Genomic DNA, 13,533 nt, shown 5'->3' on the forward strand with positions numbered 1-13,533 from the left:
CCTGCACATCTCTCCAACCCCCTTCTGCCTCATCTTCCCTCTCCTTCGTCTCCCTTCTACCTCCCTCCTCCATTGATTCTCTCCCACCAACTCTTCCACCTTCCTCTTCAGCTGCTAAGGTCTCATGGGAATTGGACCCACCAGATAATCCAGGGTAATCTCAATATTTTAAGGTCTGCTGATTTGCAGTCTTAATTTCATCTGAAATGAGGAATCATTTCCAGCCCTTCAAGTAGCACCTGGGTTAGTGTTTGATGGGATAACCAGGGACGAGGCTCTTGGGGAACATCTTTGTCCGTAAACACTGCCTGCCACATTTGGTACCACTGAAGATCCATATCTCACCTAATCCATGTTCTTACTGTCCAAGAAGAGCTTCTGCAGATAGCATGACCCCCAGGTGCTTGCCAAGACTGGCTAGGTATCTGCAGCCCTGACTGGGCTGGGCTGAGGGCAAGGTCTGAAGTTTATAGTCACGGTCGGTGCTAATACCAGCCTGGCCTGTGCAGCAGGTACTTGCCTTCAGTATTTTTGCTAATTGTCTCACGCTGTAGCACTTCACTCAGGGGTCTTGTTGGGGAAGCCAGAGCCTGAAGCCCCCAGGCTCTGAGAGGTAGGCCAGGACTAGCAAGATGCTGTTCTCCTGTCCTCCCCTGCCTGTACTTAAACTTCAGTCTTTCTGGGTCTCCATGTCACATAGCAGGAAACTGTCAGAATGCTTCGCGTGGCTCATGACTCCAGGCTGTGCAGACAGGAGCTTGTGAAGCCCAACAGGGGCTGAGGCAGGAACCGTCCTGTTTCCACATAGTGCTTGGTGACCCTTTGTCTGCGGAGAGGGACCACCCTGGGTGTGGGGGCCAAAGGAGCGTCAGCTCCCAGGAATGAGGTGCTGAGCAGCTGCAAGCAAGTTGTTTCTGAACATTATCAAGACATTTGTTCTTTGCACGAGTTGTTTTGATCCATTTTGTTGAGTTGTGCTCATTCCCTCTGGCTTTATGGTTAATTGTGGAAGAGACTGTTTTCTGATTCAGCTGAATTCCTGCAGGGTCTGTGGACCAAACCACCAGATACAGCCGCTCCCTGGAGAAGTTCTAGGAGACAAGCGAGGGCCCCGTGGGGACAGGCTCCCTTTAGGCAGAGTGGGCAGGGGTCTGGCCCCAGTTCCACCTCCACCACTTATATTGCATGTCCTCACCCTAGACTCTGTGCCAGGCACAGAGCAGCTCTCGATGGCTTGTACCTGCTATTATTACTGTGACCGTGGCTCTTTCTTTAATAGTATCTTAAGATTTGTTCTTTCAGGCCAAGAAAAAGGGGAAAATGGGGTATTAACTCTGAACACCAAGCGATGACCTTGAGGAAGTGGGGAAGGGCCTGTCAGTGCAAACGAGGAAGTGCTCGTCTATGGACGGCGTCGAATCCCAGATGGGCCTCCGCCCAGCAGGTCAGGTTTCTCCTGGGTTCTACTCTGACCCTCTGTTCCATCCTTCATCATCTCAGCAGGAAAGAGATCCACTCAGGCCTGGATTCTTTCAATCTGTCGCAGCTCAGCACTTGCCCTGTCAAGGAAGGGAGAATTGTTGCACTGACTCTAGAACCATGGTACAGATGGTAAAGAATCTGCCTGCCAATGCAGGAGATTCAAGAGACGCAGGTTTGATCTCTGTGTTGGGAAGACCCCTGGAGAAGGAAATGGCAACCCACTCCAGTATTCTTGCCTGGAAAATGACATGGACAGAGGAGCCTGGTGGGCTACACAGCCCATGGCATGGCAAAGAGTTGGACATGACTGAGCGTGCGCGTGCACGCGCATGCACGCACACACACACACACACACACGGACCATGAAACAGTTCAAGCAAAGATACAGGAAGTGTGCCCACAGCAGGGGTGTGTGTGTGTGTGTGTGTGTGTGTGTGTATAGATGGTTATTTTCTTCATTTCCTCAGACTAATATTTTCTGCTTGTGTTGAGATATTTTGTAGCAAGTATTGTTGTAATTCTAATTCAGCATTGTTGAGACAATGTCAGCATTGTTGAGAATTCTCCTAATTCAGATGTCTCCATAAGACGTTGTGGATCTTGAGTGGGTCTCGTGTGCTTTCTAAGTGAAAGCACACCCACGCAGGGTATATGTGGCAGGTGTGCGCCCACACTCAGAAAAACCAGAACACCTGCCTTCAGTGGCCATCACAGAAAGTGGGCAGGCAGCCTCACGGCGAGTCCTGCCCCTTCTCCCCTGCCATTTCAGAAGCACTTGCTTTTAGGGCCTTTGCAAGACCCAGCCCAGGAGACTGCAGGGCACATCTCCTCACACACTTCTGGATGGCTTGTCCCTACAGAGGCCTCTAGGGGAAGCCAGCAGACCAGAGCTCAGAATGGCAGCAGCTTAATTCATTTCTATGTGAGAGCTCTGATAGCCTCCAGCGATACCTGGGACAGTAATTATTCTACGCCACTTTTGCGCCATTGATTAATGATTCCCAGAACCACAAACACATTTCTCTGCAAACAGCTCCATTTGACACGAGGAGTGGTTTATTTAATGCATGTTAACCGTGGGCTTGTGTCAGCTGCTGCGTCCCTTGCACCTCCTCCACAGAGCTGCTTGCAAAAGTGTATCCACTTAAAAAATGTGCTTCCAGACCCAGTCCAGAGTTAGAACTCCCATGAGAGTTGTTTTTTACTGTTGCTTGAAAATTACATGAAATCAATTAATTTCATGAAAATTAATTAATTACATGAATTAATTATTTAATGCATGTAATATGTAATTAATTACATGAAAAACTAAACATTTATTTTTTCATACAGACTCAATGTAAAATATTAGCATGACTTTGTTAGAAGCGAAATCAGCTTAAAGGGAGATCTTTTCGTGTTGAACAACAGAGAGCAGCATCAAGCTCTTCGTAGGTATTTTTAGCTGAAGTCATTTGTAGAAAGTGAAGAAGTGTGTTAAACCTCTCATGTAGAATCTTTCCCCCAAGGTGGGTCACCATGACTGACCTTCTAGAATGCAGAGCTACACATGTGGTCCCTACTGAAAACCTTCTGAGGCTCTCTTTGGCATACTTCGTGCCCTTCTGAGCTGGCCCTGTGCTCCCCTGGACTTGCTTCTCTCACCCTTACATGAGTGTGCAAGTGTGCATGCACACACACCTGCCTTTTTACTCTAATTATACAGAATTGCTTATATTCTCCAAACATGTCCCACTGTCGCAAGCCTTTGTGCCTTGGAAATTTTCTCCTCTGTTTTTAATCTTCTTAACTCATAACCACAGCCTTGGGGTCACAACCTCGAGACTCACTGCTCTGATGTCGCCTCCACTCCCTCTCGGGGCTCTGTCTGGGCCAGGCACTCTCCTCTGTGCCCCCAAAGTATGTGTGCTTCCCTCCAACACCATGCTCTTCAAGGACAGTTGATATTCTCCTCTCTTTCCTGTCAAACCACAAGCACCACAAACATGTGCTTTATCTCCCCTTGTGTTTGCATGGGGACACAGGCTAAAACATCTAACACATCTCTATTAAATGAAAGTATGAGCAAATAAGTGAGTGGTAGCCATAGGTTTGCTTAAGACGGGACCTCAGCTTTTGTAGCCTGGCTGGTGTCCCTGGCTCAGTTTCTAAGAGTGGTCTTCAGGTCATCTGCATCAGAATCATCTGGCCTGCCTATTCAAATGCAGATTCCAGAACCCACTCTGTACCTGCTGAATCAGAACAACTGGGATGTAACCTGGGAATATGAACTTTAACAAGCTGCCCGGGCAACTCTCCTACCTAAGCTTTTCAAGTAAATGCTGAGATTCATGGGTCTGGGTTTTACAATATCCAGAGCTGCCCTAGCTAGAAACATGTTCCGACTTTAACCACTGATGCGTGGATCCTCAGTAAATGCACTTAGTGCCATGCACTGCGCTTTAAACAGTCTTCAGAACTTGTAATCCTTTTCAGTTTCCATCCTTTTCCATTTGGTCTCCTCAGAGCCAGCAGAGAAAGGCCGAAGGTTTGGTTGTTTGCAGGCTCGCTTGTGGAAATGGCAGATGCAGGCAGACAGGGGTCATCCCAGCTCCTTGTCTCCATCTGAAAAGAAGAGTTGCCATCAACAGATCTTTGCGTTATATTTCTTCTCAGATTTGCCAAGTTGACATATAAAAAATAGTGTCTCCTTATTGTTTTAATATACATTTCTTTGACTTCTAGTGTGACAGAACGCTTCATCTAAAAATCATCCGTGTAGAAAAAGTAGATGTCTGAGTTCATAGGTAGTCAATGTAAATGGAGTTGAATAGCCTCTTTCCTTTTTGATACTTAACTTTTTCTCAGCAATCTGTGCTTTCTTTTTAAATAAAAAAAAAAAAAAAAAAAAAAAGAGAGAGAGAGAGAGAATGCTCTTATTCCAGACACCAGTGTAGCGGAATTTATTGTTAACAAGGTCTAGGTGAGCAGATGTATGAAAAGAGAAGTGTGACACCTGTGAACAGAGCTGAAGCTTTCTTTGCAGTAGATTTTGCAGACAAGTGTGACAGAATGTGGGCTTCCCAGGTGGCTCAGTGGTGAAGAATCTGCCTGCAGTGCAGGAGTCGCTGGTTCGATCCCTGAGTCAAGATCCCCTGGAGAAGTGAATGGCAGCCCACTCCAGTATACTTGCTTGGAAAATCCCATGGACAGAGGAGCCTTACAGGCTACAGTCCATGGGGTCGCAAAGAGTCGGACAGGACTGAGCGACGAAACAGCAACAATGAGACGATGTACACATTAGCTCTGTCACTGGATACCTCATGTGATAGTGCTGAATCCTACATTTTCTACCTGGAAAATTAAGGTGTTGCACTAAGTTGTAGACTAATAGTGCTGGAAGAAATCTTGAGAGAGCCTCCAGCTGAACTTCCCCTTTTGCAGACATCAGGCTGAGGCCTGCCTCTCGGAGAATGTGCTGGCATGGGCTTCCATAGAATGTCCCAGCACATTGTTCCCCTCTAACTTTAACTCTGGTGGTTTTGGACCTCCAGACAACCTGTTCCTTATCATACCTGGGCCAGGTGTGGCTGTGTGCTTACTCACCCATTAGGAGTGAAAATATGTCACTTAGCCAAACTTAAAAATGTTCTACTTATGGAGCTGAAGTCCCACTCTTTTTAAAGTGATTGATAGAATCAGGGCAGGAGGGATTTCTTCATCACAAGTGAACTTGGTGATGGAGCCCTCTTAGGGTTTATTTAAATGGAAGAGCAGGGAATAGTTCACTTGGGCTCATTTTCCAGTTTTTAGAATGTTATCCTTTTCTAGCAGAATCCATTTTTAAGCTATTGACCTAGCTCTCACCAGACATTCTTCTTGTGGTTTGGTTTATTCTGGTTATTACTTAATTCTCCCCCAAAGGAAAATACCAGGAGATCATGAGAACATGCTGCAGCCCCTGCTGTTGGCACCACAGAGTCTGGGCAAGGGTGGGGCATCACAGGGACAGGAGAGGCCAGGGAAGTACCCAGGCCTGTGTACTCGGGCCCCACATCCGACCATATGAACTTGAGGATGAAGTCTCCTCCGTACAAAGGCGTAAGAGAAGAAGCTTCAACAGCTTGGCGTAGGAAGCATAAACACCCTCCACCAATGCTGGTGGGAGTGTGAATTAGCGTCACCTTGCAGGAGGGCAGTCTGGCACTAGATCAGAATATAAAATGTCCACGTCCTTGACCTGCAGTTCTACTTCTAGGAATTTACAAGATTTACTCCAGATTTACATATGTGTTCAAAGTGACCTATGCACAAGGATCGTCACTACAGCATCACTTATAATGTTAAAACATTTGAAAACAAATCAATAGAAGGTTGTAGCACATCCATGCAAACTAATGGTCTGTATCTTTTAATAAAAGTGAGACAACTCTGTAAGAAGTGATTTGGAAAGGGCTCCTAGATGGCCTATTAAGGAAGACAACTAGATGCAGATCAGTAGCTGTATGAATATGCTATTTGTGTAAAAAAAAAAAAAAAGATAATATGTATAAAACAAACTATGTAGGCACAGAATCTCTTTGGAAGATTATACTGCAGGAGAGACAAAATTTTTCCTCTACCCCCTTAGAGTCTCTATTTAGGCTACAGCATTGAGTTGACAGAAGACAGATTGACAGGAGAAGTGCAGACAGATTTTATTTTTATGAGCACATGGGGGCCTTCCAAGGAAAATGAAGACACCTAAGGCCCTCAGGATCTGAGCATGCTTTCCAGCTTCACCAGCCACACTGACCTCTCTTCTGCTCCCCAGATCTGCCTTTCTTGCCTCTATGCTCTGAGATGGATATTCCTATTCCATGAAATTTCTTCTCCCAGCCTTGCCATGACTGCTCATTTCCATCCTTCAGGTCTCAGAGTTTGTCTGAGATAGTGTCCCCTCCAAGTTTCTCTCTGCCTTATATCATTATCAACCTGTTTTTCTTTTTCTTCTTTCAATGCATATCACAGTTTTTGATAATGTATTGGTGGATGTGTCTTCCCCCACTGGATTTTAAGTCCCACGAGGGTAGGGTTCTTGCTTATCTTGTTTGTCCTTCACTTTGGCTAAATCCCATTTGAAGTAGGGTGTGAGCACTGGTGTGCAGGGCTTCTCTCCAGGTTTCACCTCTGCTGCCCCATCATTGCTCCCAAAGGTCAGCAGGGAGCTTAGCTTTAACCCCAGGCTCGTCCATTTACCCATCTTTGGTGCATCCTCTTTCTTTTTCATCTCTAAATTAGACTAGTAAAATTTTTCTTTCCCAGTTGTAAGGATTATTTGTAAATGGTTTACAATGTTTATGTGAAAGTGTTAGTCATTCAGTCATGTCCAACTCTTTGCGACCCTCTGGACTGTAGCCCGCCAGGCTCCTCTGTCCATAGGATTCTTCAGTCAAGAATACTGAACAAGGTAGCCATTCTTTTCTCCAGGACATCTTCCTGACCCAGGGATCGAACATGGGTCTCCTTCATTGCAGGCAGATTCTTTACCATCTGAGCCACCAGGGAAGCCCAATGGTTATATAGTAGGTTATTGTTGTTTTTTTTTAAAGTCAGCTCTTCTTTTGTATAGCTGAAATTAGCACAGAATTATCCTGAGAAAATGTTGGCCTTGATCTTACTCTGGTTCCTTTGCGCTCCCGTCACCGAGAATACATGTATTCTCCCACTCATTCCTTCAGAGATTCATTCTATGTAAGGACCCAACTAGTCCTTACTTAATGTGGGACTCTGGTTCATACCAAGACATCATCCCAGGTCAGTCTCCCCAGAAAGCCAACACTGAGCCAGAGGTGCACGCGTCATGTTTATTGGGAGTGTGGGTTGCTAGATGGGGTGCAGGATGTGCACCCTCACTGCAGTCTCAGCCAGACCTCGGCTGAGGCCACGGGAGCTCACAGTGAATGGAGGCAAAGGGCCCAGTCCGTCTGCCTCTGCACCGACCCGTTGTTGGGGACAGATGACCACTGAGACCGGGACATGACCCATGACAGGTACTCTCTTTAGCTGAGGGGATTCTGGGAAACTGCCGGCATCTCCAGCTGCTGAGAGAATGTGCTTGAGCCAGAAAGAAGGGATCTGGGCACAGCTGGTGCCTCCTCTGCACACACCTTGGAGCAGCCTTGGCCTTTGCAGGCAGTAGTACCAGTCTTGCACTTGTGGTTCTAGGCAGACCTGGTTCCGGCCCCGTCCTAGTCACTTTCCAGCTGTTTTCTTGACAAATTTATTCACGTCTATAACTGAGTGATGCCTCAGACCTCAAAAACTTTGCTCATTGTTTACTGAGGAGTGTTTTGCATGGTTGTAGAGGAACTTAAAGTGAGGGGAAAAATGTCAACATGTTCAAAATAGCAATGAACACTCATCCACATGCCTCAGTGCGATACGGTGGCCTTGGGTAGGTGAAATAATGAAACAGGGTGTTGGGTGTAGAAGTTCCATTTAGACTGTGCAGAGCAGTGCAGCTGGGGGGTAGCAGCTCTGTCATTTACAGGGTGCTGCTCTCACTTCCCAGTGCTCAGTGGGCGACCAGACACTGCCCACCTGTCCTCCTTAAGAAGTCGGGCGTGTTTCCCGCATGCATGGCCTGACTCTGGCACTCTCTCCCTGCAGGTGACGCAGAAGTACTCCCTGGTCATCGTGCAGGGCCACCTGGTCTGCGAAGGGCTCCTGCTCTTCGGCCAGCAGCACTTCTACGTCTGTGAGAACTTCACGCTGTCTCCCGTGGGTGATGTCTACTGCACCCGCCACTGCTTATCCAAGTGAGTGCCCCTCCAGTCCTGGCAGGTTCTGCCCTGACCCCAAGCTGCCTTCTCAGCCACCGCACGCCCATGCCTCCCACCTTGTTCTTTCTGTGGGCTCAGGTTTGGGCCGGAAACTGAGCCATGAGGTAAAGGAGAACCTTAAGGCATCGGCATCCACGGCTAGGATCCCCCAAAGCTAAAATCTGGAGCGGTTAACCATACAGCAGCTCCTCAGGCTCTCCTGCTATGAAATGCACCACAGGACAAAAGGGATCGCTCTTTAGGTTATTTGGATAATAGAATCCAGTCCCATCAGTGTACTTCTTCAACAACTTTTTTTTTTTAATTGGAGTATAGTTGATTTACAATTTTGTGTTAAATACTGCTGAAAAATAATGTATATATATATATATATGCATAACTGAGTCAACAACTTCTTGCTTGTTCATCCTTATGCAAGACATCAGGCACTGCCTCTTTATCCCCGCAAGGCCCATAATAGAATCAGCAGCGTATACAGGTTCTTTTGGAAAGAGTTTGGAGCACACTATCATCAAGGGACAAAATACAATATATGTGAGGACTCTTCAGGGTTCATTCACACTTGGAGGGATGATATGTGGCTGGTACGGTGAGGGACAGCTACTTGGAGAAGTGAGCTAAGATTTGGGTCTTGAAGGATGAGTGAGATTTGGGTAGACATTTGAAGTCATTTTTATACCAACTAATGCCAGAGATCTTTGGCAGGAAATTCTGAAGTTCTCTAGGATCAAATGTATTGATAGTTGGTGTATTTGGGTTCAATCAGCAGCTCTTATTGAATAATTCTCTAGTGTTTATGAAGTATTGCCATTCAAAACCAAATTGATTGTGTTAGCACTTTTGCTAGTTATTGTCAGTTGTATGTTTTCATCACTTGTGAAGAAATTTAGATGCCAATTTCTTTTCTAGTTAGCCAAAGCTCAAGTGATGACAAGATAACCTCTTAGCCCAGTGGCTCTCAAGCTAAATTACATTGACTCACCTGGAGGACTTGATAAAATAGACTTCTGGGACCACCCCCCCCATCATCCCAGTTTCTAAGTTGATAAATCTGGGTTAGGGCCTAAGGTTTTACCAAATTCACAGCTAATGCTCATGCTACTGGTCTGGGACCACATTTTGAGAACCACTATTTAAGACTATTGACAGAGGAACAAGAGTCTCACCTGCCAATAAGCAAGAATTTTAACTCCCAGGTGTCATATTATTTCCAACCTATGTGAAGAAGCAAGAATTTAAGGAATGTGGAAGGATAGATGTCAGCCCACCCTCCTTTGATTTAGGTTTGCTTTAAAATGCTTGGCCTTCTTCTGTCTGCTAACTTCCGTCTTTTATCCATACCAAATGTTCACCGATTGCAGTGAATCTTCTATGCTTTTTCAAGGCAGGCATATAATTAATACTTGGCACACTCATCTCATTTTATTGCTCATGTTTTATTGATACTGATCAATATGGACAATGGGTCTGCAGACTCGCCTTTCTGAGAGCTGATGAAAGCTTTCTACTCCACCCATATGCATGGAGTGCCCATGAAATGACTCGCATAGTCCATTGCTTCACTCTCCACCTCTGGTTAGTGTTGGATAAGATCTTATTGATTAGGTAAATTGTGTTTATGAGGTGCATGTAATCATGATCCAATTGACTATATCTGCACTTTTAATAGACACCCAGTTGTTAGGTTGGATGTACTCAAGTCTCAAAATGTCCTTTTCTAGAATGCAAGTAGGAGAGTAGTGAGAATGTTTAACTACCTTAGAATTGCATAGGTAATTTTAGTCACCATACCTCAAAGAAGTGTTTGTTAAACCAGACAGTGTTTTCTCTCTGAGCCCTTGTTTACTGCCTGAAGAAAATGCTGGCACTTGTGGAGATGTGGTTCTCAGAGATGGGCCATTAGATCATGTGAGATCAATGGAGATTAAGTCTTATTTTGACCATGAAGACTAAGGAAGATATATAAATAAGCCAGTTAAAAATAAAGCTAAGTCAACTCTGAAATGTTTCTCTAAAAGACTGCCATCAATTTGAGTATAGTTGAGCCTTAGACCTTGAAAGAGACTCCCTGATGTACCATGAAAACATCCCAAATAAAACTCAAGAACACTGCCAATCCTCCAGCAGTTATTGGACCCAGGTACTTTGTAACTTTCCTCAGAAAGCAAGACCCTTTCTAGAAGGTTATATTTTGCTTTGAGGAAGATTCCTTCTTGGCTGAATAGGGTAACTGTGTTTTCCGTGTAACTAGTTTTCTGGGGCTGTTGTACACAGTATCAAAAACTGGGTGGCTTCTTAAAAATTTATTATCCCTCAATTCTGGAAGCTAGAAGTCTGAAATCAAGGTGACAGCAGGGCCGTGCTCCCTCTATTGCTTTAGGGGAGGATCCTTCCTTGCCTCTTCAAGCTGCTAGTGTTTCCTGGCCATCCCTGATGGTCCAAGGCTTGTAGACACATCACTCCAGTCACATGGCCATCTTCTCCCTGTGTGTGTCTGTCTCCATGTCTAAGTTTCCCTTTTACTGGGGGATACTAGTCTTACTGGATTGGGAACTATCTTCATGACCTCACTTTTATTACCTCTGTTATTCACCTATTTCTAAGTAAAGTTACATTCTGAGGTACTGGGGATTAGGACGTCAACCTGCATCTTTTGGGGGACCCAATTCAACCCATAACAGTGGCGGCCAAGCTCACAAGGTGTAGCGTTTGACTTATTTGGTGGGAATGCAAACCATCCAACTGGCTTTTTATGATCGGTGCTTTTAGTCAGCAGTTTAAAGGCATCAGCTCTCTGTTTAATTTCATTCAACAAATAATTATTGAAAGTCTGTCTTATACCAGCACTGGGGTAGACTCCACAGATACACAGCTCAGTCAGATGAGGGCTGAGTCTGGTAAAGAGTTTGTGATCTAGCAGATGATTTGGGTGTAAATTCCAGGTATAAACTGGTAATTGGATTTGTCCCATACAAATGTGGGACAAATCAAAGTATGTTTTAATCTGAAATCCACTTCCATTACCAAAGACCCAGTCAATCAACGTCATGATTATCATTTAGTGTCCTGTGATTTCCCTAGTTAAGAATATCATATTAAAAGTTACACTATGACCATGTTGTCTGAGACCGTGTTGAACAGGGACTGTTTAGTAGAGGCTCTTCATCTTTCTGCCTCATGTTTCAGGAACTTGAAATTTGTCCATACCTAACTACACATCTCTTTGACTTTTTCCCCCACCGCATCACCAACCCATTTCTGACCCCGATACCCAGAGAGCCTTCTCACACTTACGTCTGCACCCTGTGTCACTGTCTTTCCTGAAGGTGACCCCTTTGCCTTGTGTCCCCTCCTCTGGTAAAGCCAGTGTCCCAGATTACCCCTCAGCGCAGGGCTGACACAGAGTTTATCAGGTAAGTCGGTGCTGGCACATCCCCCGATGTGTCCCAGAAACTCCAGTTCAGGCAGGTGAGCAAGCCCTCACTGGACACCCTCTCACTGCACGCATTGATTTCTTTCCAGCATTAGCGACCCATTCATCTTCAACATGTGCAGCAAAGACAGGTCCTCTGACCATTACTCGTGCCAGCGCCACAGCTACGGTGATCTCAGGGAGCTCCGACAGGCACGCTTCCTCCTGCAGGTGAGACCTGGGAGGGGCCCGGAGGAAGGACCCTCCCTTCCCTAATCCTAACCCTTAGACCTGATGGTGGTTCAGGTGCCATTGAGGCTGCGTCTGAATGGGAGGGGCACACCTCCTTGACCCCTTCACCCATGCACAGCCCAGGGCCCTTTGGGACACCTGTGAATACCCCTGGCTTCTGTTGGGCTGGTCCCCTGGCTGGGACAGAGTTCTGCCCTCTACTTCACCCTCTTCCCAGTCCCTGCCATGTGGCCACTGGGCCCTTCTCTCTCTTACCATGTCACTTAGGATCCAGCCTCTTTGCTTTATTTTCCCCTTGACATGCCCCAGAGCTGCCTCGGAGACTCAGGAATACAGGACAGGGCAGCTCCACTGCCTGATGGCAGAGCTGGTGACTGAGAGCTGAGTGCCAGTCTGCCCTGTTCAGACCGCGGGGACACCTCCTCAGGCTACTGCCTCTCCCCTCTGCCCTCCTCAAATCTTCATCTACCTTCAAGCTCCGTCATTTCCTGGGCCAGGTGATTTAGAGATCTCCTGATTGTCCGCTCCGACCAGGATCCCAGAACCTTGTCTGGTGTATTCAAGGGCTCATCTGGCTGCTAAACGAGCAGACTCCTTCCAGCAGCAGGGTTCTGTTGTCAGTGAGTCACAACCAAACACTTCTCATCTCCTACCTTAGAGGCACACCTCCTGGTTTAGAAGCATCACCTCAGGGGCAAAAGGAGGAAGAGCCCTGGGGTTCCCACTGGCCTCAAACACATCTTGCTCTCAGCAGTCCAACCTCTGCAATAGCAAAGCTGCAACTGTGCCCAAGGGCCTCCCAACACCTGGCAGAGGAAGAGATGAGGGCCCACCCCTGTGAGAGGGGCGGGACCCAGACCCCTTCCCCAATTCTCCCTGCAGGGTGTCTATTCTGCATAGGCCAACAAGAGAGTGCTTGGCCCTCTGGAACAGAATAAGTGTACCTTTCATTTGTAAACTTCTTTGTCCCATGACCCTCCTGCTGGAGGCCTCATTGTTATTTATGTTATTATTATTCTCTGGAGCTAAAGCTCAAGGGAGCCTTTCAGAGGGGCTCATTCTAGGCAGGATCAGTTGCCCCCACAGACAAGGATCCAGCAAGCTGCTGGCTCTGACTGGCTCTTTCCCTCTCCTTCCTTCTCTGCTGCTTTTGCCCACAAAGCGTTGGTTCCCATTTTGCCAGCCCTCAGTGGCCTTCTCAGAGAGTGAGCCAGAAAGGGGTGGGTGGAGGAGGCCCTTTGCTGATGCTTCTGACCAGGGCCAGCATGGGTCCAGTCCTGAGCCTGGCTCTGCACAGCCGGGCACCTCTGAGCTTCCGTTTCTCTCCAGTGAACAGACCACCACCCCTTGTCTTTTCCACTATTACATAATATAGCACTTAGCACATTTTGAGCACATAGCAAGTACTCAAAAATTATTTTTTTTAGTAATTGTATGTCTATTTACATGTTATACATAGTAGCAACTAAGTATCAGTAAGTGAGTGTCTTTCTCCCCAGTCAAAGGAGATTGTTTCCAGGTGGTTGGTTAGCCTGACAGTGGTGGAAGCCAGAAGTGGGAGGGTGTGTGAGCATGTCTAAATGG

The 13,533-nt window shown here is 46.4% G+C and overlaps 1 protein-coding gene across 5 annotated transcripts in view; it reads left to right on the plus strand.

The window, feature by feature from the left end:
- The window catches only part of WDFY4 (WDFY family member 4), a 255,678-nt gene that overhangs the window by 171,610 nt on the left and 70,535 nt on the right, over window positions 1-13,533 (plus strand). For all 5 annotated transcript variants that reach the window (XM_061161999.1, XM_061162000.1, XM_061161997.1 and 2 more), the window contains 2 exons: window positions 8,113-8,261; window positions 11,808-11,928. In XM_061161999.1, coding sequence (XP_061017982.1) covers window positions 8,113-8,261; window positions 11,808-11,928 — 270 coding nt within the window. The remainder of the gene's footprint in view (window positions 1-8,112; window positions 8,262-11,807; window positions 11,929-13,533) is intronic.

Source organism: Dama dama, chromosome 15 (genome assembly GCF_033118175.1).
Source record: "Dama dama isolate Ldn47 chromosome 15, ASM3311817v1, whole genome shotgun sequence".
In the NCBI taxonomy this organism is placed as follows: Eukaryota; Metazoa; Chordata; class Mammalia; order Artiodactyla; family Cervidae; genus Dama; species Dama dama.